The sequence below is a fragment of the Armigeres subalbatus genome, chromosome 3 (genome assembly GCF_024139115.2).
Source record: "Armigeres subalbatus isolate Guangzhou_Male chromosome 3, GZ_Asu_2, whole genome shotgun sequence".
NCBI classification, from domain to species: Eukaryota; Metazoa; Arthropoda; class Insecta; order Diptera; family Culicidae; genus Armigeres; species Armigeres subalbatus.
The window spans coordinates 194,857,830-194,883,920 of NC_085141.1; the positions used below are offsets into that span (position 1 = coordinate 194,857,830).

Consider the following 26,091-nt stretch of genomic DNA (forward strand, 5'->3'; position numbering starts at 1 on the left):
TTTTATCTACTATGTGACGTCATCCTCGAATGTATCCCAAAATGACGGTTTAATTTGATTCTGCGTCACAGACGATAGTGAAGTCACTCTATTTTATACTTCTGAACAGCAGGTGCACACATTCATCACTGGTAATCAGACTACACTAACAAGTTTGAGGTGTTTTGTAGTCGATTGGTTGTCATGGAACCGACCAGTCATGCTGACTCTCCCTTTTTTGGCTATTTAGAAAATCCACATATGTTAGGCGTGCTTTATAGCTTCGAAGGTTCAGTTATAGCTGTTCAATCTTCCGACGAGGACGCAAGAAAAAAAGATGTCACTTCTGTGTAAGGTCTTAAAAACGTTCAAAAGTTTAACTAGAAATGAAAAAATAAGTCGTCGCACATTGTTTTATCAACCAATTCGTTTCGGTATTGCAAAGTGTAGCGTCTTTTTGTCTGTGATTCAAATGTTCTGTTCATAAATTGTAATCAGTACTTTTACTCTTACTTCTAATTCATATTACAGCCAGTGAAAAAGGAGATAGCTCCAACGATGATGAATATGTTGAAAGCTTTATTTGTAATGAGAATGACGTTGGGGAAAATGACATGAAAGCCTTTGATCTGGACGGTGGCAAAGTCCTGTTGGTTAAGCAGAAGGGCAAGTTGTCAGCGGTCGGAAATCTCTGTTCCCACTTTGGTGCACCTTTGTCTTCGGGAGCATTAGGCGAGGGCAGAGTACGCTGTCCGTGGCATGGAGCGTGCTTCAACATCGAAACGGGAGACATCGAAGACTTCCCAGGTCAGGACTCGATACCATGCTTCAAGGTCTCCGTGGAGCAAGGGCGGGTGAGTTCTGTAGTCGGACAATTGTTAAGAGCTGAGCAGAATAGATACGTTTGCGTACGTTTTGACAGTTTTCCCACGGCAATTTCTGTCCAGCTCTTTAGCCATAAAATGATGCCAAAAAAGCTGTAGCGTAAATTCCGCCAATTACTTTTTTGTGGACCGAGAAGGTGTTCGCCGACATGTGCATTGTCCTTAAAGAAGATCGTGTATACCTCATTACCATTTCGTCTTGTGTGTCTTGTTAACTTACTTAACGACAAGAAATGCCTAGAATCAAATGTCTACAAACTGCAATTAAACTCAATTTTTAATTGTAGGTAAAAGTACGAGCAAAACGTTCAGAGTTGCAGTCCGGTAAGCGCACCAAAGCAATGATAAACCAGCTCGAGGAGGACGAGCGCACGTTTGTGGTGATAGGTGGAGGGCCGTCGGGTGCAATCTGTGCGGAAACATTGCGACAAGAAGGATTTACGGGTCGTGTCGTCATGATCAACAAAGAACCAACCTTACCGTACGATCGAATAATGGTTAGCAAATTTTTGAATTTTGAGCTGGACAAGAAACTGTTACGGAGTGAGCAATTTTACGCGGAAAACAACATCGAGACCATAACGGGTACCGAAGTTGTCTCACTAGATAGCACTAATAACGAACTGTTGCTCAATAACGGTAATAGAATCAAATACGACAAAGTTTATATTGCTACGGGATCGAAGGCGAGAAAGGCATCTATCGAGGGTGCTGATTTAATCAATGTTTGCGTTTTACGATCAAATGAAGACGCTAAATATGTACATAATCAACTCAATGCGGATAAGGAAGTAGTGATTCTTGGAGTGAGTTTCATAGGACTCGAAGCCGCAGCATATTGTGTGGGCAAAGTGGCCAAAGTGACTGTGATTGGCCGAAGCGCAGTGCCATTAATGGATTCCTTTGGCGAACAAGTAGGCGAGAGAGTGATGAAGTTATTCAAAGAAAAGGGCGTTAATTTTATAATGAACTCTGGTATCAAACGTTGCATTGGTGATGATAACCAAAAACTGACTTCCGTTGAATTAAACGATGGAACCGTTATAAAAACCGATATCTGTATTATGGGTGTAGGCTCCATTCCATGTACTACACTTCTGAACGAGTCTGAGGTCAATGTTAATAAGAACGGGTCAGTGGACACGAATCTTTTCCTAGAAACAAACGTTCAAGGAATTTATGCTGGAGGAGACATTGCCAATGCACCAGTCCTTTGTAACAATAACGAGCGCGCTACAATTGGTCACTATGGTTTGGCCCAATATCATGGTAGGATAGCAGCCTTAAACATGGTCGGGAAGACTACGGAACTTAGAACGGTGCCATTCTTTTGGACTATGCTGTTTGGAAATGGCATTCGATATGTTGGCTACGGAACACCGCACGATATCATTATTGAAGGCGATCTCGAGCAACTGAAATTCGTTGCCTTCTATCTGGACGCCGAAAGAAAAGTAATAGGAATGGCAGATTGTGGTCGCAGTCCGGTGGTGGCGCAGTTCGCAGAATACTTATCACAAGGAAAAGTACTCTATGAAAATCAACTTAATCCGGATCCATTCGCTTGGACAAAGTGGATCTAAATACCAATTTCGCCATATTGTATTCCGGAAGCAGTATTAATAATTGGCCATGTTCTTTTGTTCTATTTCAAATTGGATGTCATTGCTTTGTTGAATTCAATATCTATTTAATCGCTATTTACCTTTAACGAAGTCTAAATAAATGTTATTGACTTATTCTGCGCAATAAAACTATGCAATACATAAGGGATAGAAAGCAAAGAACTAACCTTTGATGGTTCGATAAGAAAAAATGTCCTCCTAATCCCAAACATTCTTAACGTTTAGGTGATCCAGCCGCTCTGAAATCGTAACATGGGGCTTCATTTTGAGCTGTTGCACTCGCCACTTGTTGACGACTTGCTCTTTTTTGTTCAATTCTTTTGCGTGACCGGAAGATTCTTCCTGAAAGTATATGAGAAATAGTTTTGATGCAAATGAGGAATGAATTATCGCCGCAGTTTATTAATTTTCAAAAGGCACACAGTAAGTTTCGCAAAATAAATTTATGAATCCCTTAAAATGTAATTCTTACCAACGTTAGATAGGGCTTCAGCAGTAAAGCCATGTTGCGCTCGGTTTGCTCATAATCGCGACGTAGCATTTCTACTGACCCGGGAGTCACCCGTTTGACCAGGCGATTTTTCCCGCGGAAGATGTGTCCATTTACGGTTTTTTTGAACAGATTAATCACCGTTAATTTCATTATATTTCGTTACAAATTTGCAGCAAATTCACAAAACTGATTACAAAACCGGTCAGAAGAACGTGATGTTTTGTTATGAACCAAAACGTCAGTGGGGTTAGTTTCATGAAGGGCGTCGCTTGCCACGCCAAGTCATCGTCAGTAGTGTCATCTCTGTGCCATCCATCATCAAATCATTTCCTTGTTTATTTTTGTTTTGGTTCCGACCCGACCTATACACTTCGCACACAACCGACACAACACACAGAGTATTTCAAAAAAAGTGTTAAAAGTGCTAAAAATCCACAAAAATGTCTAGTTCTGAATCGGAAGATGAAAATATCAAACGATTCTTGGAAGCTGCCGATACAACGTTGATTAATGATGCAATGTTTCAGAAGAACTCTGATGAAAATCTAAACAAACCAGAAAAAGGTCAGTATATAGGGTAAATGACCCAAAGTGCACCTGCACCTGTTTATTGACGATAATCGAATAAGGCATTTTATGAGACGTTTCGCGGTGGCCCGATTATTTACTTCTAATGTTTTGTTTTGGTATGATTCTGCGTGAACATTCCGTTAGGTCCGAACACAGAATAATGCTTGTAATGTTTTACTTTTCATTCGTGTTTTCTTCAGGATTTCATGCTTAGAATGCAATGGTATGAATAATCTAACGACACGTTTTAAGAATCACATGAAAAACCCGGGTAGACGAAAAGTAAAACAGGCAAAATTGATTATGCGATCCATCGGAATGTTCAGCGCGAAATTACCAAACAAACGGGCTCCCACTAATTGTCAAAGCAGATAAACACGAGAAAAACAGCTGTTTCGATCTGTCTCATAAAATGCCTTAGTTCTCCGAATCCATAATCACCAACACTATAGACGAATCCAAGTAAAAATAAGAAGAAGACACACGACGGTGTTAACTTTAACAGATCCTACAGCACAGCATAACATAGGAAGATCATTTTAAAATGCTTATAATAAATTCTAGACAAATTGTGAATAAAATCTGATTGATGTATGATACGGAAAAAGTTTCGAACTGTATGATAGATACATTTTTGGAAAATATACAAAAAATTGAGATTAGCTTCCAAATTTGTAATTCAGAACTTTTTTCCGTATCGTACATCAATCAGATTTGAATTACATTTTGTCTAGAATTTATTATAAGCATTTTAAAATGATCTTCCTATGCTGTGCTGTAGGATTTGTCAAAGTTAACCTTTTGTCTGTGCTCTGGGGTCAATATGACCCCAGGCCACTTTGAGTGGCTGCCATTTTTTTAATTTTCAACCGATTCTCCTAATTTTTGGTAGTTTGGTAAAAATCGCCGAGATCTGTTTCCTAGGTGCAAATTCACTTCAAAAATCTTGAAAATATGCGCTACAGTGTACTATTTTCAAAAAACTTACGTTGTCTGTGCTCTGAGGGTCAAATTGATTTAAATTGAAAATGCTATAACTTTTTAATGCTTGGCCAATTTTGGATTTTGGTGCTGTTTCGAAAGATAATTTAATCATCTTTCAGGTTGTTACCAAAGATTGACTATAGGTGGGCGGGTACATCGCGGGGTGGGGTTTTCGTAAAAAGGGTACAAAAATAGTGATTTTTTATGCTTATTTTACTTATATCTGAAAATCCTACCCATTTTGAACTGCACCTTTTCAAAAAGGTTATGCAGGAAGGCGTGTGCTTTGATATGAGGCATTGATTAGTTTAGAGCTTGGTCGCTAGGTGGCGGTATATTTGAATTCATTAATTTAGACTACTCAAGTAATTCCGATATATGGAATTTTCCTCATTGTAAATATTCTTATCGCACAAATTTGAAATTTGTAAAGATGACGTCTTTAATAAAGTTCGTCTGGTGGGAATGGACTGTCATGTGACGGAATGAATAATTAGGAAATTTACAAATAGACGGCGCTAGCGGACTTGCAATATTCTTGCATATATGAAATATTACTTTAGCTTGAGATCCCTCATACCTACACTCAAGTTGTATTCGGCAACATTGTTCAGGATGTCTAGCACTACAAAACGGTGCTCAATATAATGAGTACGTCTTCCAATTTTTGAATTTGTGCTATAAGAATATTTACAATGAGGAGAATTCTATATATCGGAATATCTTAAGTAGTCCAAAATAATGAATTCAAATATACCACCACCTGGCGGCCGAGTTCTAAACTTATCAACGCCTCATGCCAGAGCACATGCCTTCCTGCATAACCTTTTTAAAAAAGGTGCAGTTCAAAATGGGTAGGATTTTCGGTTATAAGTAAAATAATCATGAAAAATCACTAGTTTTATACCCTTGTTCACTAAAACCCCTCCCCGCAATTTACCCGCCCACCAATAGTCAATCTTTGGTAACGACCTGAAATATGATTAAATTATCTTTCGAAACAGCCCCAAAAATCCAAAATTGGCCAAGCATTAAAAAAGTTATAGCAATTTTAATTTGGGGTCAATTTGACCCCAGAGCACAGACAACGTAAGTTTTTTTGAGCACAGACAGAAGGTTAACACCGTCGTGTGTCTTCTTCTTATTTTTAATTGGATTCGTCTATAATGTCACTGTGTAGGATGTATAAAATAAAAGTGGGTGGTAATCAAGTTGCAGAAAAAACATCACAAACACTGCGAGAGGAATACAGCAGATTCATGCACACTTTTAAGGTCCCCGTCCCCCCCAAACACACGCGACGCAATTATATCGCTTGGCGACTGCGATGCTGTCGCCGTTTGTATGGAAGCGTAAATGGAACATTGCCGGTAGCGACAAAACGATAGAATCGTGGCGACTAGTTGTCGCCGTCGCAGCGATGGAATCGCTTAGGTCTGTGGGAGCCTTTATTCATTTGGAAAAGTCAATTTATTGAGTTCTGCACGACCAGAATCACTATAAATAACACTTATATCACTATTAATTGCATATTAAGTCAATTTGCAAAGCGCAAAAACAAAATCGGGGCTGAGCGATGCTTTTTCTTCACCCGACAAGGCATAATATAGAATGTATACTCCAAAATGCTTATAAAAACATAAAAACAAATCTTAACCGAAAGTTTGATTTTTCGGGTTAGAAATTTGATTTTCTTTTAGATTATCAACACGAAAGTTGAATTATTTTGAATAGAAATATGGCTACTTATTAAGCCTAAATGTTATCATGTAGTTTCCGAAGTTTTCAATATAACACTGTTAATAATATTTTCAGGGAATCAATATTCGAGCAACGCCTAACAATATACAAAAGATATTTTAGTTACTAGATAAAGATTGTCGCTGTCGTCGCTGTCCGGAACATCTTTTGCTGGCGAGGATAGGGGAGCTAAATGTCAAAGAAGGAAAATCCATACGATTTGACAGGTATGTACCACACATGTTTCGGACAGCAGAACAAAGGGAACCGAAGCGACAATCTTTATCTAGTAACTAAAATATCTTTTCAATATACCCTTTGTCGTCAACAGAGTTTGTTACTGACAAACGCACCTCGCAACCAGCCTTTATCAGAACCCGAACGCAATATGACAAGAATCATTTCCATAGCATGTTCTGATTTGCTGTAGAGATAATGCAAAATAACGGGATGAATAGTTAGCAACAAAATTGTCTTCATTTTTGCTGCTGACAAAAAAAAATCAAATCTTTGTCATTATTCTCTCCGACAAAAACAAAGCTTTGTCGTTGGTTCTCTATTGTCGCTTGTTTCGCAAGCGCGTCCAAGAAAAAATTGATTCCCTGAATATTTTAGAAGCATTTTTGAATATTCTTCCTATGTTGAAATACCATGTTGAATTCGCCTGTCAATTATACTTAGTATAATAAATACTTATTATTCAATCATGGTATAGTCCAACCAATATCTGGCTTGTCTACAGAAGAAAACTTTTGAAGAGCATTTACTCATCAATTGTAATGAGCGTTTTGTAGATAGTCAGTTTGGTACGGCGGTTAACTCAATTCGGTCGGAGCGTACAAAGAATGTACGGTTTCCATCCACGATGCATCTCCGAATTTCTCTGCTGGGATCGTTATCGGCGGTCACCAGTGAGCCCAAGTGCACGAATCCAACCACCTCGATTTTGTCATCACCGATACAAACTCGTGGTGAGTGGCTCGCGTTGTCTTCCCTTGAACCTCTTCCTATCGTGCAGGTACTTCGTCTTCAACGTGTTGATGATTAGTCCGCGTAGCTTCGCTCTTCAGTCTGATGTAGACTTTCTCAATCTTCTCGAAGATGCGTGCAATATTAATGTCGTCGGCGAAGTTTGCTGTCAAATCGGTTGTCCAATCGAGCACAAGGCTCTGGAAGGTACACTGAGGATACTGGCCGTAAGATTTTCATACGACCAAACTTATGAGAATGTTTCATACGAATTGAACTATGAACATCGTAGGATCTTTTATCGATCCATTCTAACTCTTTATTTGGTATCCAACAAGACAGTTTCTCGAAGCGTCGATGGGCGTGTGGTGTGAACGCACGCCTCGTAATCACGACGTCCATGAATCGAAACCGGGTTACACTTTTTTGAACAAACTGAAAATATTTCATAAGATTGTCGTATACGTATCCTATAGGAGTATTGTGCCCTTGTATAGTGCAGGCACTTTACTCCCTCCAAAGCGATGTTAAATAGCAGGCACGATAGACTATCACCATGCCGGGTCGAGAATTCCCCTGAAACTCGAACTACGCACATCACCCGAACTATCGTCGCCTTGATCAACAGTATCAGTTTATCGAATTCGACGAATAGATGATGTGTGGGCACGTTGACGTATAGCGAATACCCGAGCGGCAGAGAATACCCGAATACCCGAGTGGCAGAGCGTTCGCACATGAATCCCGCCTGATACTGCCCCATGTGCTCTTTTGCAACTGGTGCTAGTCGACGGCATACAATTTGGGAGAGTAACCTTGCAGCCGGCGTTCACCAATGTGATTGCGCGGTCGTTGCTACAATCCAGCAACTTCTCTTTTAAATGAGACACGACACCTTCCATCCACTCCTGCGGCAGAACCCTATCCTCACAAACCTTGGTAATTACCCAGTGCAGTGCTCTATCCAGTACCTCACCATCGTGTTTAAATAGCTGTCCTGGTAGTTGATCAACCCCAGGGGCTTTGTTGTTTTCCAGTCGACCAATCTCCTCCAGAATTTCGTGGAGATCCTGAGCCTATGCAGGAAAACAGATCCTAACCACAAGAAAACAGTTCAATCTAAGTGCACGCTAACACTCCTTATAGATCAGTGGTGCTCAGCACTTGGGGCGTTTTTTTCCTTAATTTGCTTCTCACACAATAAAAATGAGCTTTGACCATACAAATTAGCATTTTTCGTATTCCTTTTAGCAAAGCACAAGAAAGTCATCTTCTACGAATTAAACTGAGTTTTCTAATTAAAACTAAATTATTGTATAATTTTAGCTTCTTGGCAATTCATTTTTGATTTTTTTTTTCAGATGTTCCTGCAATTAAATCGGTTGTTTCTTGTAAATCAAACCGTTATTTGGTGGAAGAGGAAAATGTGTTTCAAAGTGATATCAATGTGTCTGAATCCATGAGAAAATTTGTTGGTAAAAAGCTGTCTTCAATAATTGAACAAACTATCACATTTGTGGAACTAAATGACAAAAACTCACGCAAATCGACACAAAATTCATCCAATACCTATGGAGTTAAGCTGTTGCGAGATAGTGGCGCATATCTACAAACGAAAGATGCGATTGAAACTGAATGTTCGCTACCAAAAATCAGTAATATAAAACCAATAAGAAAGCGAACACTTGAAGTGGACGTTTCTAGCGAAAAGGAGAAGCTCATGAAGGCTGCCATCGAACCATGTTCTGTTCGGGATTCGACAAAATGTTGGACCAACAGACCAAAGGCGGTTGTCTACGAGTACAAAACTGTGGGTTCGATTAGCGTACTTCAGGAGCCCGTGAATGAATTCACGAGTATGAAGCGCAAGAAAGCATGGAATGATTCTAAAATTATGAAATTTAGGAAAAAATGCTAAAGGACAGTAAAGTGTTAAGGAACTTACATTTTTCCCTAATAAATATTCATAGCATGTTTTCAAAATTTTGTTCAGAAAGTGAAACTTTAATGCCGAATAAAATAAAACCAATACATTATTCTGTACATTATTTTATGTTTTTTCAATGATTTTCTAGTTTGACAACAAAATTCGCTTCAATAAAAAATGACGAAAAAACCTGAAACCTGAAAATTGAGACTCTCAAATATTATGCCGTCGACGGTTATACACGACTATACGGTTTTCCGATAAAAATAACGGCGGTTTTGGCCAATTCGCTCTGGGGCTTGCCTAGGATGTGGTGGGGTTTGACAGTGGGCCCTGTTAAACCTCTTTAAAAAGCTGCATATATCCGCAAGTAGGCCCCACCAAAGTGACCGTGTGCCGCTCAAAGCGCACAAGCCCAAGTCCTGGTGTTAGGTGGGACGCTAAACAGCCCTGACACGACGGCGCAGGCCCAATAAGCCGCCTGGAAAACCAATCATTACGAACAATATAAGAGATAATACGACTCGATATAATCGGCAACGACCTAGGCGACGAATAAAGGATCACGATTGGAAGCTTGGAACATGGAACTGCAAGTCGCTAGGCTTCGCAGGTTGCGACAGGATAATCTACGATGAATTACATCCCCGCAACTTCGATGTCGAAGCTCTGCAGGAAATCTGCTGGACAGGACTGAAAGTGTGGAAAAGCGGGCATCGAGCGGCTACCTTCTACCAAAGCTGTGGCACCACCAACAAGCTGGGAACTGGCTTCATAGGGCTGGGTAAGATGCGCCAACGCGTGATTGGGTGGCAGCCAATCAACGCAAGGATGTGCAAGCTGAGGATAAAAGGCCGTTTCTTCAAATATAGCATCATCAACGTGCACTGCCCACACGAAGGGAGATCCGACGACGAGAAAGAAGCGTTCTTTGCACACCTGGAGCAGACATACGATGCGGGACGTCAAAATCGTCATCGGTGACATGAACGCACAGGTAGGAAGGGAGGAAATGTATAGATCGGTCATCGGACCGGATAGTCTGCATACCGTATCGAATGACAACGGCCAACGATGCATAAACTTCGCAGCCTCCCGCGGAATGGTAGTCCGAAGCACCTTCTTTCCCCGCAAAAATATCCACAAGGCCACATGGAGATCACCTAACCAAGAAACGGAAAACCAAATCGACCACGTTCTAATCGACGGTAAATTCTTCTCCGACATCACGAACGTCCGCACTTATCGCAGTGCGAATATTGAATCCGACCACTACCTCGTTGCAGTATACCTGCGCTCAAAACTCTCGACGGTGTACAACACGCGTCGAAGTCGGACGCCGCGGCTTAACACTGGGCGGCTACAAGACGGTAGACTAGCCCAAGACTACGCGCAGCAGCTGGAAGTGGCACTTCGAACGGAAGAGCAGTTAGGCGCAGCGTCTCTTGAAGATGGCTGGAGAGATATTCGATCCGCCATTGGTACCACCGCAACCGCTGCACTTGGCACGCTGCCCCCGGATCAGAGAAACGACTGGTATGACGGCGAATGTGAGCAGTTAGTGGAAGAGAAGAATGTAGCATGGGCGAGATTGCTGCAACACCGCACGAGGGCGAACGAGGCACGATATAAACAGGCGCGGAACAGACAAAACATGATTTTCCGGAGGAAAAAGCGCCAGCAGGAAGATCGAGACCGTGAAGAGACGGAGCAATTGTACCGCGCTAATAACACACGAAAGTTCTATGAGAAGTTAAACCGTTCACGTAAGGGCCACGCTACGTGCCACAGCCTGATATGTGCAAGGACATAAACGGGAACCTTCTTACGAACGAGCGTGAGGTGATCCAAAGTTGGCGGCAGCACTACGAAGAACACCTGAATGGCGATGTGGCAGACGAAGATGGCGGTATGGTGATGGACCTGGGAGAACGCGCGCAGGACATAATTTTACCGGCTCCGGATCTCCAGAAAATCCAGGAGGAGATTGGCCGGCTGAAGAACAACAAAGCCCCTGGGGTTGACCAACTACCAGGAGAGCTATTTAAACATGGTGGTGAGGCACTGGCTAGAGCGCTGCACTGGGTCATTACCAAGATTTGCACGTGCACGTTGATGATGCTATAGTTGAAGAAACGGCCTTTTATCCTCAGCTTGCACATCCTTGCGTTGATTGGCTGCCACCCAATCACGCGTTGGCGCATCTTTCCCAGCACTATGAAGCCGGTTCCCAGCTCGTTGGTGGTGCCACAGCTTTGGTAGAAGGTAGCCGCTCGATGCCCGCTTTTCCACACTTTCTGTCCTGTCCAGCAGATTTCCTGCAGAGCTTCGACATCGAAGTTGCGGGGATGTAATTCATCGTAGATTATCCTGTCGCAACCTGCGAAGCCTAGCGACTTGCAGTTCCATGTTCCAAGCTTCCAATCGTGATCCTTTATTCGTCGAGTCGTATTATCTTCTATGTCGTTCGTAATAGTTGTTTTTAAAGGCGGCTTATTGGGCCTGCGCAAACCTCCTGTCTCGTCGGAGGGCCGTCGTGTCAGGGCTGTTTGCGTCCCACCTAACACCAGGACTTGGGCTTGTGCGCTTTGAGCGGCACACGGTCGCTTTGGCGGAGCCTACTTGCGGATACATGCAGCTTTTTATAGAGGTTTAACAGGGCCCACTGTCAAACCCCACCACATCCTAGGCAGGCGCCACAACTCGCAGATGGCCTGGGGAGGGATCGTCAAGCCCTTGGACATAGTCCCTGCTGCCCCCACCGTAACTTCATCCTGGGGTGTGAATCGGTAGAGTATCGACTGCAAAGGTCGATCCGTTGGCGTAGTTAGATTTTGTCGGAACATTGTAGGATAATAGACCTCAAATCTTCCTGCACAACTGGTCCCTACCAGAAGTGCATCATTCAACGCTAATCCGGTTGACCTCTTGCACGAAGCATCGAAGACCACTCTGACCTTGGTGGTGGTGCTGGCCTCCTTGACCACCGGATGATGGGGTAGATAACACCTTTTGACTGGCTCTGGGTATCTGGGTAACGTTGCATGTCAAAACGTCCGTGGCCGCCATGTTGGCCACATGGGTAGTATTGGAACCTTGGGAATCCTTGCAGTTAGAAGGACGGCTGCTTCCAGCAACCGCTATAACCGTTGCAGCATTTTCCTTCTCCGATTTGAAGCAGATTTGGGCGTGGTGCCGCTTTTTGCAAATCCGACAGGGAAACTTGGATTGGCAATCCTTCACTCGATGACCAGATCGGAAGCAATTTCGGCAAAGTCCATTGGATTTCAGCAGTGTATCTCTGTCCGCCACGGAAAGTTGTAAGAATGCGGAACATTGTTGTAGAAGGTGGTTGTCCTTACAAGCCACGCATCTTCTTCCGGTGGATTGTACCGAATTGTAGCTGATCTTCACTGCTGTCGCTCTGGGTTTAGGTGGAAGCGTATGTTGGCTTAGAGCCTTGGGTTCTGTCTGCCTTTGCGGGAGAGAATCGAGCACCTGGATTCGCTTGCGAAGGAACTCGGTGATGTCTTCTAACGCATCTTGCTCCTTAGATGCTGCAAACTCCTCCCAAGCGCGTCGAGTATATGGATCCAGACGGATAACGAGGAGATTTACCAGCAGAAGGTTTTTGTAATCCGCAGGTTGAATGATTTGATCGAGGGTTTGGACGATTCGATCAAATCCTTCCACTAGAGTTCGCAACTCGATCACCGATTCCCTGGAGAGTGTGGGAAGCTTGAACAAGGCTTGGACTTGTTTCTTCTTCAGCAACTTGTTATTGTTGTACCGCTTGCACAGAATGTCCCAAGCAATCTGGTAATTCGCCCTGACTATTTTTGAAGAGTCGACCCACCCTGAAGACACCCCTTCAGATGATGGAACCTCTCCACCTCTGGCAAGTCAGTTCTCCAATGGATCAACGAAGTGAACAAGTCCCGGAAGCTTAACCACTCATCAATTTCACCGTTGAACATTTGGAGGTTTATCTGCGGTAAACGAATATATGGTCTGGCTGACCTGTATCGCTGGATCACGAACGGACTGCTCCAAATTGACTGGTTCAATGAGTTCCTTCGCCTTGTCCTTAAGCAGAGACTTCCCTTCGTAGTAAAGATCGCTGATTTTCTTTCGCAGTTTGTCGAAATACTTCTCTTCATTTTCAAAATCTTCGTGTGACTTTAGTTCAACTAAAGCCTCACTAAATTTTTCGTCGAAGGAGGCCGTTGTTTCCTCCAGCTGTAGTTTCTGCTGCTTCAGGGATGAAGCTTTCCTGGTGGTCGGTGCCATGGTGAGACGTCGATCGATTGGTAGAAGAGAAGATGGTGTAGTATGCCGCGTGTAGTCTTGCTTCGGCGGACATATACTGCCCTATATTACTGACCTGACAAAACAGGTAACTGTTCTGGTTATCCAACAATCAATCGTAAGGCCCAACGACGTCACATCCAAATCGGTTTAATAACGGCTCAAGTTGCAAGTTCGAAAGAAGAGGAGAAGTTTTGGTGTAATATCCAAATGAACCTTGGCTTCGGCCGGGCATATATTGTTGCAACCTACCTGGAACAACAACAGCGGCACCAAACCCGTTATCCGAAAATCCAGACCTAAAGCGAGAAAATTTCAGCGATCGTTTCCACGTACTCAGCTCCAAATTTGTTATTTGTGGCGGTATGAAGAGGAAATGTGTGTATGTAATATCCGTAGAAATAGCTTCGGTAGGACATATACCGTAGAATTAACCTGGAGGACTAACAACTTCGCAAAACCATGTCCGAAAGTCGAGAATGCAATTTGGGTTGATAATCGGCGGACTTGCTCTAACGGAATGGTTTACTGTAAAATTTTCTGCAACGGTTTTTTTCCATCTCCTAATTTGAGTGTTCTTTTACATTTCGAGTGATCCGAATAACTATTACATGGTGAAGTTATAAAAGTGTAGTGAGGTTTTGAGGTTTTGAGTGTTTTGAGGTTTCGATCAAATGCTGCAAGGATTACAATGGTGATCGTCGACGTTTCAGTGACGCAAGGGAGTATTCTTCTTTTATTCATAGCTTTTGTGTGTGTGAACCCATGCGAGGTTGTGTGTTAGTTGAAATTGAGGATTCTTTTTTAAAAACAATTTAACGTAGAATCAACTTGGTGGCTCTCAGGGATTGAACTTATCATTTCGTTGTCATTTGGTGTTCAGCCAATAACTCGTTCCAGAGGCGGGGTTCCGAAAGGTGTTGTATGGCGGACTTCTAGCGCTGATTCCCCTCTACAACTTTGTTTAGGGGTTCATTGCTCTAAGTCAAATATTAGGAGCGTGAAACGCTGGGAACACTCAATATACTAAATGATAATAAGTGTTATTATCATTTAGTATATAAAATGATACTAGCGTTTCCCGCGGTGAATATTAGACATAGAGCAATGTACCCTTGGACAGGGTTGTAGAGGGGAATCAGCGCTGGAAGTCCGCCATACAACACTTTTCGGAGTTCCGCCTCTGAAACGGGTTATTGGCTGAATGCTGAATGATAGTGAAATGATAAGTTCAATCCCTGGTGGCTCTACATATTCCCTTTGTTGATCTCAAGCTATGGCTGCGAATTTGTCGTGTCCGGTGGCAGTTTTACACCTCTGCTTAGCTGACATTATGGGATGTGAGTGCCACCAAATAGTCATACCTCTCGTCCAATTTGATTGATTTCTTCAGAATAATTACCTATTTAAGTTCTACTTTTCTTTTCCAAGTCCCTAAAGTATTTGTGGTTTTAAGTTATAATCTTCTTCTCTATGTAATAAAGATGAAATGGTCTTCAGGTTCTTTCTAAAATTCATAACGTTCGGCTTGACCCCCTTCCTCCCCCTTCAGCGTTACGTAATTTGTGTTATTTCGTTTCCGCATAACTCGAAACGGCTGGATGGATGTTCTTCATTCCTTCAGCAGATATGTTAATTATAGTTTCCGACGGATTTATATGATATTTCATTATGCGAAAATCACGAGCAAAATTGAGTAATGACTAGAATTATAATCGTATGGAAATTTTGCATGTTCACAACGCGAGTATTCGATGATGATATCAAGGATACACATTCATTATATTCACTGCTTTATAATCCGGATAAATTGTGAGATCGTATCATTTTATTTATCCCAACAATTTTAACTTGTTTACACTCTTCTCGACAATTTGATTATTAACTCGGTTCATGGTAATTGCTAATAGGAGAAGTGGATAGGGTGTAACGAGGAGGATCACCAGTAAATAAAAGTGAGGAACATTGGAATGGTAAGATACAACAACTATTTAAAAATATATGTATAATGAATTAAACTAAATGCGCGCTGAATTCAAAACATATTATATATATTTTGAATCCGGAAGTTTGATTATGATACATTTATCCATTTGATAAACTGTAGCATAACCAGGCGGGGCTTACTGTTAGTAATAGTGACCTCGGAGTGGACATGAAATACCAGGCACTCTGAAATGGGTCACTGGAGCTGCAGTAGAGCTATCACTTTCTAACTCCCGGATTAAATCTGACTGTTTTAACAGACAGCTTTCTTCCATAACATCACTGCCAGACAGTGGGGGTTAGTTTGTATACACACATACACACACACACATAATCGGCGGACTTGCTCTAACGAGCAGATCAATTATCAGGGCTTGCGTGGCAGTAAATGAAGAGGATGCACAGAATTTCAAATCAAAATAGTGTATTATCTGTACGCCTAGCCTCGGCAGTACACATACTAAAAGTTCTCTCACCCAGAAGGGAGTAGGATGTCTTTCCCTCTTCCACTACTGTCCGCAGCACCCGTCCAATGCTCAATTCGGTCTGGCGATGGAAATTCGTTCCAGTTGGTCCACCGATTGTCCACACGAAACTTCCTGGCTGGCTTGAATCCACGATTCCGTAGTCCTCACTGACGGTTGTCGTTCTCGATCGTCCAGGCAAAAAATCCAGAGACCTGGAAAAACGGGTACTCCGACCTGTTCGGTGGTCCAACGCCAGCAGAAGGGTCCTACGAGAACGTCCAGCTAACTCCAGTGCATTCGATTAACCGGTCAAATGCTCCACCAGTATCCAAACGAATTGACTGCAAATGGTTCCAGATTTTGTCAGCAAAATGGTTCCAAGTTTGATGTTTTCATAGATGTTTTGGCTAGTCACAAATGATGCGAATGTCTCCTTTATCTTCGTGAATATCCTTCCACAACAAAATCTTCCTTCAATAACGATTCCTTTATGTAGCTCCTTGTTCTGATGGCGGGTAATTAATTGTGCTCCGGCTTGATGGCGATTCCTCACGGTCGCGATGGCGATATTCCCGCGCTGCTTGGCCAAGCAACGATGGCGATATCCCTTCCTACTGGTTCCCGGATCCGGTTCGAAGGACCAAAATGTTTGGTAGCCGACCCTTACCTTCCTTCGATCAGTGGAGTAAATTTGGCTGCCGACTTCAACACTGATGGGACCGATTGGGTGCTGTTGATTACGGGGAATGCGAAGTGGGGAAAGCATCCAACTGACTTGCTAGCGAATAGATAGGGTCTAATAGTTCCCGTCTCAGAGTTCTTCAGAGACCGTTGGATTCCTTGGGTTTTTCTTCCCACCAAGCACAACACAACACCGTTTACCGAAGCACAATCTTAATTACAAGAAACTACATTTATTTTCACTTAAAGCACGAATCTTCAAACTACATTTATTCAACTACTTTTACAACTAATCTAACACATTACGAAAAATAGGGAGGTATCGGTGATGTACCGTCGGCGATTATTGGAACTAAACTCGTTGCTCATCCTCGAGTCTGCAGCTGACCTGCTGTCAGCTCATCGCGGCCGTGTAGAGTCTCTCGTAGACTTGCTTCGGCTACCTGGAAGCGGTGGTTTCGACCAATTTCCTTCTCTATTATTATTCTCGTATTTTCGCGGTACGATCGTGGAGCCAACTAGGTAGTCGTGGTTTGTTTTGGTCATCTATCTCTTCATCTGCAATCGTTCAGGTCCTGCGTTCAGATAGATAGCGATCATCACAGCAGCAATAAGCAAGCCACAGTTATAGTCGTCTAAGGGATAATGGTCCAGCATCGTACAAATAGAATCAGTACAAAAACAATTTCTATTATACGCTCTTCGTAAATTAGGTTGGAAGTCATTTCCTCTTCTATCTCATGAAGCACGTTGCATGCTTATAAACATACAAACATTGAAAAAGCGTCGAGAATGTGCAACGGTTTCATTTGTTAACGATACAGGTAGTTTCTCAACGTGTTGATTCAACTGAAATTTTATCGAAATTTAATTTTTACATACCTTCTCGGCTACTTCGACATTATTTTTAATCAACCACTGCTGAACAAATTACGCCAAATTTGGGCCTTTCAACCGAATGTTTACAATCAACATTGTGAAACTATTGACCGAACAATGTCTCGGTATAACATTAGACAATATTTCAGAAGAATAAACATTACAAATTCAGCAATATAAATTCAAAATCAAAATTATACATCACTTTAGTTAAAAACCTATTGTTTAATCATACTATAGCTTTACAAAAACAAACATGTATATGTACTAGTCTACATTGGTTGACGGAATAAAATAAATAAATACCGCGGAGCAGTGCCTGGGTGACCTCCGAGGTGAATGGGAATGTCTGCTATGGTGCCTTTGGCATGTTCCGCTTTCAATCGTCTGTCTAGGCAGACACTCGTTTTGGCAGTCGCCGCGGGATAGACATCCACACTGACACCACACAACAATAGAATTAGGAACTAAACTTAGGGTGTAAGATGGCAATATGTTCTATATGGCAATATGTTCTAAGTACAATTTTAATAAACTTATTTATTCTTTTGTTGCATGTAAAATTGCTGCTCTTATATTGATACGGAATGACTAGAGTATAAATTTTGTGGTTTTCCTCTTTCGAACCGTTTGATGGATTGATACTTAAATGAATAAATCATTGATGTACTCACCGCATGTTGATGGGACTCGTGACTTGTGTACGATAACGATGCGCCGGGATATTTTTGACCAGTTTCCTTGCTATCGTTGAGCGGAGTTTTTTTTCTTTCCAATAATTCTTCTCATCTGTTCCTTTTATCATATGATAATTCTTAAGAATTTATTACAAGATAAGGTGTTGTCAATAAATTTTCGGATTTATAACGGCATCATCCAGCAACTTACTAAAAGTTTCCTTGATTTCATCGACCAATTTTTCAGCATACTGAGAACGTTTGTTGTGAGAACGAACTTTTGCTTCCGGTCCCAGATACAGGTTCGGCAGTGACACAGAGCGGCCCAGGGCCGATTGCGAATCAGCGATTCGCCCAAGCTGCATTAAAAACATAATACACTCGTCCAGCAAAGGCGGGAAAGCTTCGGCAAAACGAACGATACACGGAAGAACCGCACGGAACATTTCCACTCGGGTGTCGCTGGACAGCACTGAAAACAGAAATTTACCTGAGCTATACAAAAAAATCGTACAAGACCAATTTACCTCCCAAAAGTGTTGTAAGCGTATTCAGGCAAAGCTTTGCAATACTAAGCGACTTTGGCAGCGCATACTGAAGTGACAGATGCGAAGTAAGGTCTATCGCAAAGATCTGCTTGTCCATTTCCACCATACTAAGCAGTTCCGGGATGAAGTCCAGGCAAATATGCATGGATGGGATGCCACGCACGGTCATCGGAAGCAACTCTCGGGGATACCCTTGAAAGTGCACCAACTTAGCAAGAGATGGCTCTGCAATGAATACCTGATGGATGTACGAGCATATCACCCCGCGAATCTCTCGAAGTGCCCACTGCCGGCCGGGTTTGATGCGATCGTCTTCCGTTTCTAGACACGCTTCGAGAAGGATTTGTACAGCTACGCTTTCCTGTGATGCGACTAGGGCGAGCTTGAGCTCTTCGCGATCTGTATCCGATTTGACCTGATTGCCAACGTCGATCAATGGTTTGTCCAACATGTGGCGCGTAAGCTGACTTTTCGACGCAGCCAAGCTGGCTTGCAAAATGCGTAATACTATTGCTAAAGCGCTTGCACAACGGTACACTCGCTCATCACATCGCAATACTTGCAAGGGATCGATTAAAATATTCTCTTGAGTGAGACTGAAATTCCTCGTCACGGCATCCTCCGGCATCAGAGCATTGATTGACATCACCCACAGTCGACGTGGAAAGACCGTGTTCAAACGGATCCAAACGTTTTTGTACAGCTCTTGTATTTGCCGAGGAACCGTGCTGCTAAGAATCGCTTTGAAATAGCGAATGAAGGTTTCCGCTGTGGGCCATAGATCTGTCGGAGACTTTTTCATCATAATCTTCAGCAGTTTGATCGCCTTTCCGGGGCTGAGTTCAATTTCTTCAAAAGCTTCCAGAATGTTGAGTTCGCTCACTGAAACATTTGAAGTATGTTCCAGGGAGATGCACTCCTCATCGATCCAATCGTCTACCAATGATAGATGTGGGAAATGCGTTACCAGCAAACGTAACAGCGGGCTGAATAACACACTGTACTCATGCTGGTTCTTTTGAGCTTGCTGGAGGAGATACTTAATTGGCAATTCCGACATAAACTCGTTCGAATAGCTCTTCACCTGCCGGCCACTGGTGATGATGTTGACCATGTTGCTGAGCCGAATATCCTCATACAGTAGAAGATAGTACAGAAGCAGCAGCTGAGGTGTCAAATTAACGTTATTTATGGGAGTCGCTTCATCTGCCTGGCTTGTATCCATTGGCTCGGTTTCGTTATTGCCAGCCAGTTGTTGCTTTCCCGATTCCTGAAATATGAAATAGTTTCTGCATTAGTGACATAACCTGTTATCATTACGCTCTGAATCGCAAGTCAGTCCCATATGTATATGGATGACGAGAGCATTGTACGAGAGCTGCAACCCCCCTCCCTTCCATCTGTTATCACACATAATGATTTGGGACTAAACACCATCTCTTAGATGGATGCAAGGCATTCTTCTACAGTCGAACTCTGTCCTTATGAATGCTGAGAAAGTATCCACAGTATCCAGTATCCAAAACGCCACCGTGCGGATCCGCTTCCGGCGACTGACGGAGGGACTAGGAATCGAATCGCTTATAAGGCGAACGTGTTGCCATTTGCGCTACGGGACATTCTTACGATTTTGGTGTGGATACAATATTCTCGGATCCTAGCTTCTGTTGACCTGGTTGACATCAGTCTTGGCCTGGCCTGGCAGTATACCTGGTACTCGCTACTACTGCCTGCGACATCACTAATGTCGCTGCAGCTTCCCACTCTTTGCGAAAAAAATTCGCCCCGCCTAATCCTTCGTTGTATGTAGAAATTGTTTCCATGTTAAAAGGGTCCCCCCTCCGGGCCATTATCTCTATCTGGTGTAGATAGTCGCCTATTGAGCCTATCCCATGGGTGCCTTTGTAAACTGTAATGTCCATGCCAGGGTTGACTCCGGTGGCTTATAGCACCGTGTTCGGAACCGGATCGACGTAAATCAGGAATGGCAGGCAGGCGAACCATTAGCCTGCTGGCTATTTCAAAAAGAAGTCACTTTTGACGTAGGACTACGTCTGTCATTTCTATATTGGGGTACACTTTACGATTGCGAAAATCGGAGACCGTCACGAAAATATGATAGACTTCAAACTTTAATATCTCAGCCGTTTTTCGATGGATTTTAATTTTTTTTTGAACCAATTGATCAAGGAGGAGCCAACGCTTCATTTTATTGATATGAAAATACGGATTTTTAACTATTTATTATCGATAATTGATAAAAAGTTTAGAAATAGGTAAACCAACCAATCACGTACATGCATCACTAGCACAGACATAAAAATCAATCACTTGCGGATTTGGATCTAATTCTCTGGAAAAATATATTAAGCTCTTTTAGTGGAATGTATTAAACCGTCTAAGACGAATTAAGTACTGTCCATTTAATTCCACCAGTTAATTTTCGTTATCTTTGCAGATAAGTATTTCGACCACAACTGTGTGGTCGTCTTCAGTGTCTCGTACTTGACTCGAGAGTCGACAAGTCGAGTCAAGTACGAGACACTGAAGACGACCACACAGTTGTGGTCGAAATACGTATCTGCAAAGATAACGAAAATTAACTGGTGGAATTAAATGGACAGTACTTAATTCGTCTTAGACGGTCTAATTCTCTGTTTGAACAAGATTTCACGCAGAGCGGACGCATCAAAGCGATCGCAGCGGAGCGGACACAGCATCACGGGGCGCTGGTAACATTTTCAACTGAAATCCATCGCATTGGTGGTGGTGCTCGGTGTGTTGCTGCCAGGGCTGACAATAGTCATCGTCGCAGCACGAAATGCCACAGTAGCGACGAGTAACTCAACTTTCTGTTGTTATTCTTCGCAACAATACGTATCTTAGATAATCAACATCTCATAACCAAATTCAAAATCTTGTGAGAAAATTTCATAGGATTCTTAGAATTTGACACCGAACGGTCCGTTGTCTGCGGAATCCCGACCAAAATGGCTCGCGCGCGCTTTCTTATATCTAATGAAGTAATTCCATTAGCCCCGCCCCTTCATCAATCGTTATGAGTGCACATTATATTTACGTCCATATCAGATTACAAAGGGGCGGGGCTAACGAGCTTAATTTATAGAATACAAGAAAACTGCTTTCCGGCGCACTGCATTCCACGATTGGAGACTCAAAGTCTATCTAACTGGGTGTAACTATTCCACTTCTTGATTCAGTTGTCCTCCGAGCAGTTTGCTCAATGTTAGTTAATAAAAAGATATAAATTATCATGGCATATACCATCAATTTCGAATAGCTACGTAGTCCTACGATTGGGCTGCACCTTTGAATTTTATTACTCAGGAAACAGAATAGCTCGACGTCAGCCCATACGTCTAATCCTATCCATAAGCCGAGAATGTCCAATGTCGTTTGCTGTGACCAGTGTACCATAATCAGGAGCTCAATGGTGTTAATCCTGATATGCCGTTTGGCACTCCTGCTGGACTTTTGTGCTTAGAGCAGCGCATGGTCGCTTTGATAGGGTCTGCTTGCGGACGCATGTGTAGTAATAGCTTTTTTATAGGTTTAACAAAGCTCACTGTCAAACCCCACTACGTCCTAGACAGGGCCCCTAACTCGCAGTAGAGAGAGGTCATCAAGCAGCCCACGCGCTACCCTATCATGCTTAAGAACATTACCCATGCACCTTGGGGGGTTTGGGACGTTATATTGCCAGCTTTATTGTTGGGTCGAGCTTGGCGATATGACCGGATTTACACCTTTACGCACTTCTTCAGAGTACGCATATCCCAGCGTAAGGGGCACTTTTATTAACTGTTTAACTTATTTACATGGTTATTAACTGTGGAAGTGCTGAACGAGCACTAAGCTACCTTCCAATAAGGATGTAATGCCAATAAGAAGAAAATGTTAGTAACTCGCCTGGGAGGTGACTGGGAGTGACTGGGAGGTGATCCGAGGACAGCGATGTTCTATATCCTCGTTTTAATACAGAGTTTCAACTGTAAGTAATTTGTCCACACACCAATTGAGGGACAATTGTTAGAGAAGTTTTGAGTAAACCTGATCTTCAATTTTGCTCTGCTAAGCATTGCTGAAAAAACATTTGAACGGTGCATTATGCATTACAGAAGAAACAAATGAACACGAATTTGCTTGATTAAATTCTAATTCTGTAGTATCCAGAAAATTAAGGACACATTCAGCTATAAAATTGATTTAAAGAAAATTATTATCTCAAACGGGTTGACTTGCAACAATTACATTTTTACAATAAAAATAAATCCAAAAATCGACTTCTGTCAACACGCATCAATTTTTCATTATATTTGTAGTGCCTGTATCGTATACTAGTAGAATGAATAAATCCTTTTATTTAAGAATCATGGAGAGAGAAACCTGAAAAGTGTTGCAAGTCTGCCTGTCTTAAGACGAGTTTAGTACTATTCCATTTAATTCCACCACTTAGTAATCTCTTATGATAAAATTGATGTTCGCTTCGAATTCAATTGGTAATCTGCCGAGATATTGAGGATTCAAAATAATACTCACCTGTTTTGAAACAAACACCGTGTTCTGAAAAATGTGTTGAATTTCCTGCTCGGACAAGGCTTTGTTGGTGTGCTCTATCGGACCCTTCTGGTTTGGCATTATTATAGAATTCACATAAACCTCAATCAAGGCCGGCAAAACCGGATGCAGTGGAGTCACCGATGTGCAAATTTGCTTGTAGATCCAATTTTTGATTGGTACTTTGTGCTTGGAAAAGGCGCGAGACTTCAATAGCTGATGGATGCAGTGCACCGGCAAGTAGCCCGGTATGTTAGCATTCAAATTGATTGTGACCGGGACCTTAATGGCGTGTGCTGCAACCACTTGTTCCGTGAAAATTTCCTGTGTAAATATGTACTTCATGCGCGTGATTGTGTTCGAACGGAGAGGAAATTTCATGCCAAGCGTGGAACAGGCCAACTCACAAATGTGGTTCAGCTGGTTGCTGTGGAAATGGATGGCCATCAGCAGTAACATCTCTCCGAACGAAGCCGATACTTCGCTTACGCTTTCGAAATAAGCTTCTTCTTTGATCAGCCATTGGATCCACTCAATGATCTTTGCTTCGATGCCTTGGTGAGCAATTATCGATGGACAGGCTATCAGCATGCAGAGACCAAGCGACACGAAACGAATTCCGGCTGGTGTTGGCGGTGGTTTCGAAGTAATCAGCTGCATTAGATACATAATCTCTTCATCGGTAAACTTGATTCCGGAAATGCCACGCAGGGCGCAGTATAACCTTAACATTGCAGCCGATTGTACCACAAATTCTTCCGGGAGTTGAGAGTTGTGCGAAAAGACAATGATATTTTGAAGCTGCTTCAACAATTCATCACGCAGCAAGTGTAACGCGTCTCCTTTCCGTTTTTGGCTGGTTCGAACATATAGTGCGAAAAATTGACGGATATTTTGGTCATTTCCTAAAAGTAGTCCTGATACGAAAGCAACCTGCAAAATAGACAAAACATATTTTAAAACATGCAAATTAGGTGGCGAACTATTTTTTTTCCAATTTTTATTAAGGTGACTTGGCGAACTAAAAAGAAATCGTATGCTTAACGTACATAACTGCCTAATTTATGCAACTCAATATAGTAAAAAGCCGAAGACGTAGAAAATATCTACAAATCTACAAATTTGCCATATTTTCAATATCAAATATAGAAGATCACCTTCATCTAGAGCAAATATCTAGAAAATACTTCAAGACAAAATTTTCAAAACGACTTATCTGCTTTTGTAAACAAAGATTCAAACGATGATTTTACGAATCTGATAGCTTTTCCACGCAAACCAACACCATTAACAGGTAGCGGAAGCCTTCACCTACTTATTGATGGTGTAAGTTTGCGTGGGAGAGCTATCAGATTCGTCAAATCGTCGTTTGAATCTTTGTTTACAAAAGTAGATAAGTCGTTTTGAAAATTTTGTCTTGACTTCATAGAGGAGAATTGAAACATAAACATACAAAACATAAAACAAGTAAATATTTGAACCACTTTTCAGTGCTTCCATATTTATCCAAAAAAAATTCTATCCAGTCTCTATTAGTCCCATCGTAGATCAAAACTTAATATAAAGTCTGATAACAATTGAACAATTTAATCTAAATTCTCACTCACCAAATTCTGGGGGTCCTTCAAGCTAAGCTTCAGCATTAGGGACGGCATTTTTGTTTGCTCGACGCAAATTGTTCGCGTCGTCAGTGCCTGGCTCGGGTTCATTTCGCACAGTTCGTAAAGTGCAGTAAGACGAAGCTTACCTTCGGGCGTATCTTCATCGCCGTTCGTAATCAACGTTGTGACGACCTCACGAAAACAATCGGGCATATTGGCCACCACCCAGCAAACGATTCGGCTGCCGTTATTAACGTACAACAGTGTGTCGACCACTTCCAGTAAATTAAGTAGTGATGGTAGCTCTGCTAGAGCAATGCAAATTATGTCGGCGATTTCCTCCAGATAGATGTCGTTATCGAAGAGCTCCGATTTTTTTATAACCACTTCATTCGATGATTTTTGCACGGCTGCTTGAGCGGTTTGCTCTAGAATTTGCGCTTGAATATAAAACAGTTCCGATAGAACCACTCGAACCTTGCTTACTATATCAGCTCTCTCAAAGCCCATTACTACGCCATTGGAAAGACTGTGGAACTGAGCGGAATCTTGAGCTGTGTAACCGATTTTTTGCCTAAAATTATAAACCAATGCACGTTAAGTATGTTTGTCTGCTCAATCCTTAAAGGTTCCTTCAATTTCCTATAAAATCCGTAAATTACCTCAACTGTTGTTCCTTCTTCACGTCAACTTCCAGCTCGTGAAAGCTGACCTGCAGCAGGGAAACAATGTTGTTTACTACCTCGATGCCGGCCAGTACCGAAAGTAGTTGCTTTCGGCTGTCCATCCAGGTTTTCGTCCCATCCAAAGGAGGCAGCAAGCTCATTCGCACTAAACACGGCAGAAGAGGGCGAATTTCGCTGACGCTGCATTGGGCCAATTCCACAATGTTTAGATTTTGGATGGCAGCGAAGGCCCTTGGTGTCACCGGCGCAAAATTCATCGCTGCAACCGGAGCAAATGCTCGACCACTAGTTTAATTACTAGATACTCGAATAATCACCAAATCGAACCAATTTTATTAAAAAACATTCGAAAATTTAAAGCATCGCTACCACTACTGAAATAAATACTCTGAACTCGCGTTTCGGTTTATTTATGAATGATGACGTTTGTCACAAGAAAAACGGAAAAAACGATGATAATAATCATCAGCAAATTGTCAGAACATAATGATGATGACTTGTTGACCTTA

General features: G+C 42.2%; 4 protein-coding genes across 5 annotated transcripts; 2 read left to right on the forward strand and 2 right to left on the reverse strand.

Moving 5' to 3' along the window:
• LOC134224406 (apoptosis-inducing factor 3-like) lies at positions 1-2,744 on the forward strand. The gene is made up of 3 exons (XM_062703737.1): positions 1-329; positions 511-833; positions 1,151-2,744. Exons 1-3 carry the CDS (start codon positions 317-319, stop codon positions 2,444-2,446), a joined length of 1,632 nt encoding a protein of 543 aa, XP_062559721.1. The 5' UTR covers positions 1-316; the 3' UTR covers positions 2,447-2,744.
• LOC134224414 (large ribosomal subunit protein mL63) lies at positions 2,533-3,237 on the reverse strand. The gene is made up of 2 exons (XM_062703750.1): positions 2,961-3,237; positions 2,533-2,830 (listed from the first exon to the last, which is right to left on the reverse strand). The coding sequence occupies exons 1-2, from the start codon at positions 3,129-3,131 to the stop codon at positions 2,687-2,689; spliced, it is 315 nt and encodes a 104-aa protein (XP_062559734.1). The 5' UTR covers positions 3,132-3,237; the 3' UTR covers positions 2,533-2,686.
• On the reverse strand, positions 2,656-25,996 carry LOC134224401 (integrator complex subunit 2). 2 transcript variants are annotated; one of them, XM_062703725.1, is made up of 7 exons: positions 25,559-25,996; positions 24,903-25,470; positions 23,278-24,228; positions 18,697-19,987; positions 18,381-18,641; positions 18,167-18,306; positions 2,656-2,830 (listed from the first exon to the last, which is right to left on the reverse strand). In XM_062703725.1, exons 1-6 carry the CDS (start codon positions 25,837-25,839, stop codon positions 18,278-18,280), a joined length of 3,381 nt encoding a protein of 1,126 aa, XP_062559709.1. In that variant the 5' UTR covers positions 25,840-25,996; the 3' UTR covers positions 2,656-2,830; positions 18,167-18,277. The 2 variants fall into 2 exon arrangements, with proteins under 2 accessions (XP_062559709.1, XP_062559708.1); XM_062703724.1 differs by lacking the exons at positions 2,656-2,830; positions 18,167-18,306 and having other exon boundaries at positions 18,313-18,641.
• On the forward strand, positions 3,284-9,292 carry LOC134224413 (uncharacterized). The gene is made up of 2 exons (XM_062703749.1): positions 3,284-3,545; positions 8,606-9,292. The coding sequence occupies exons 1-2, from the start codon at positions 3,422-3,424 to the stop codon at positions 9,160-9,162; spliced, it is 681 nt and encodes a 226-aa protein (XP_062559733.1). The 5' UTR covers positions 3,284-3,421; the 3' UTR covers positions 9,163-9,292.
• Positions 25,997-26,091: the final 95 nt, after the last annotated feature.

What these genes read in the sequence shown, in the direction of transcription:
- LOC134224406 (XM_062703737.1), top strand. An exon ending in TCTCCGTGGAGCAAGGGCGG is followed by an intron (nt 834 to 1,150) that starts GTGAGTTCTGTA and finishes TTTTAATTGTAG; the next exon opens with GTAAAAGTACGAGCAAAACG.
- LOC134224414 (XM_062703750.1), bottom strand. Translation starts at nt 3,131, where the DNA reads ATGAAATTAACGGTGATTAATCTGTTCAAAAAAACCGTAAATGGACAC. An exon ending in TGAAGCCCTATCTAACGTTG is followed by an intron (nt 2,831 to 2,960) that starts GTAAGAATTACA and finishes ATATACTTTCAG; the next exon opens with GAAGAATCTTCCGGTCACGC.
- LOC134224413 (XM_062703749.1), top strand. Translation starts at nt 3,422, where the DNA reads ATGTCTAGTTCTGAATCGGAAGATGAAAATATCAAACGATTCTTGGAA. An exon ending in TCTAAACAAACCAGAAAAAG is followed by an intron (nt 3,546 to 8,605) that starts GTCAGTATATAG and finishes TTTTTTTTTCAG; the next exon opens with ATGTTCCTGCAATTAAATCG.
- LOC134224401 (XM_062703724.1), bottom strand. Translation starts at nt 25,839, where the DNA reads ATGAATTTTGCGCCGGTGACACCAAGGGCCTTCGCTGCCATCCAAAAT. An exon ending in AAGAAGGAACAACAGTTGAG is followed by an intron (nt 25,471 to 25,558) that starts GTAATTTACGGA and finishes TTATAATTTTAG; the next exon opens with GCAAAAAATCGGTTACACAG. An exon ending in TGAAGGACCCCCAGAATTTG is followed by an intron (nt 24,229 to 24,902) that starts GTGAGTGAGAAT and finishes TCTATTTTGCAG; the next exon opens with GTTGCTTTCGTATCAGGACT.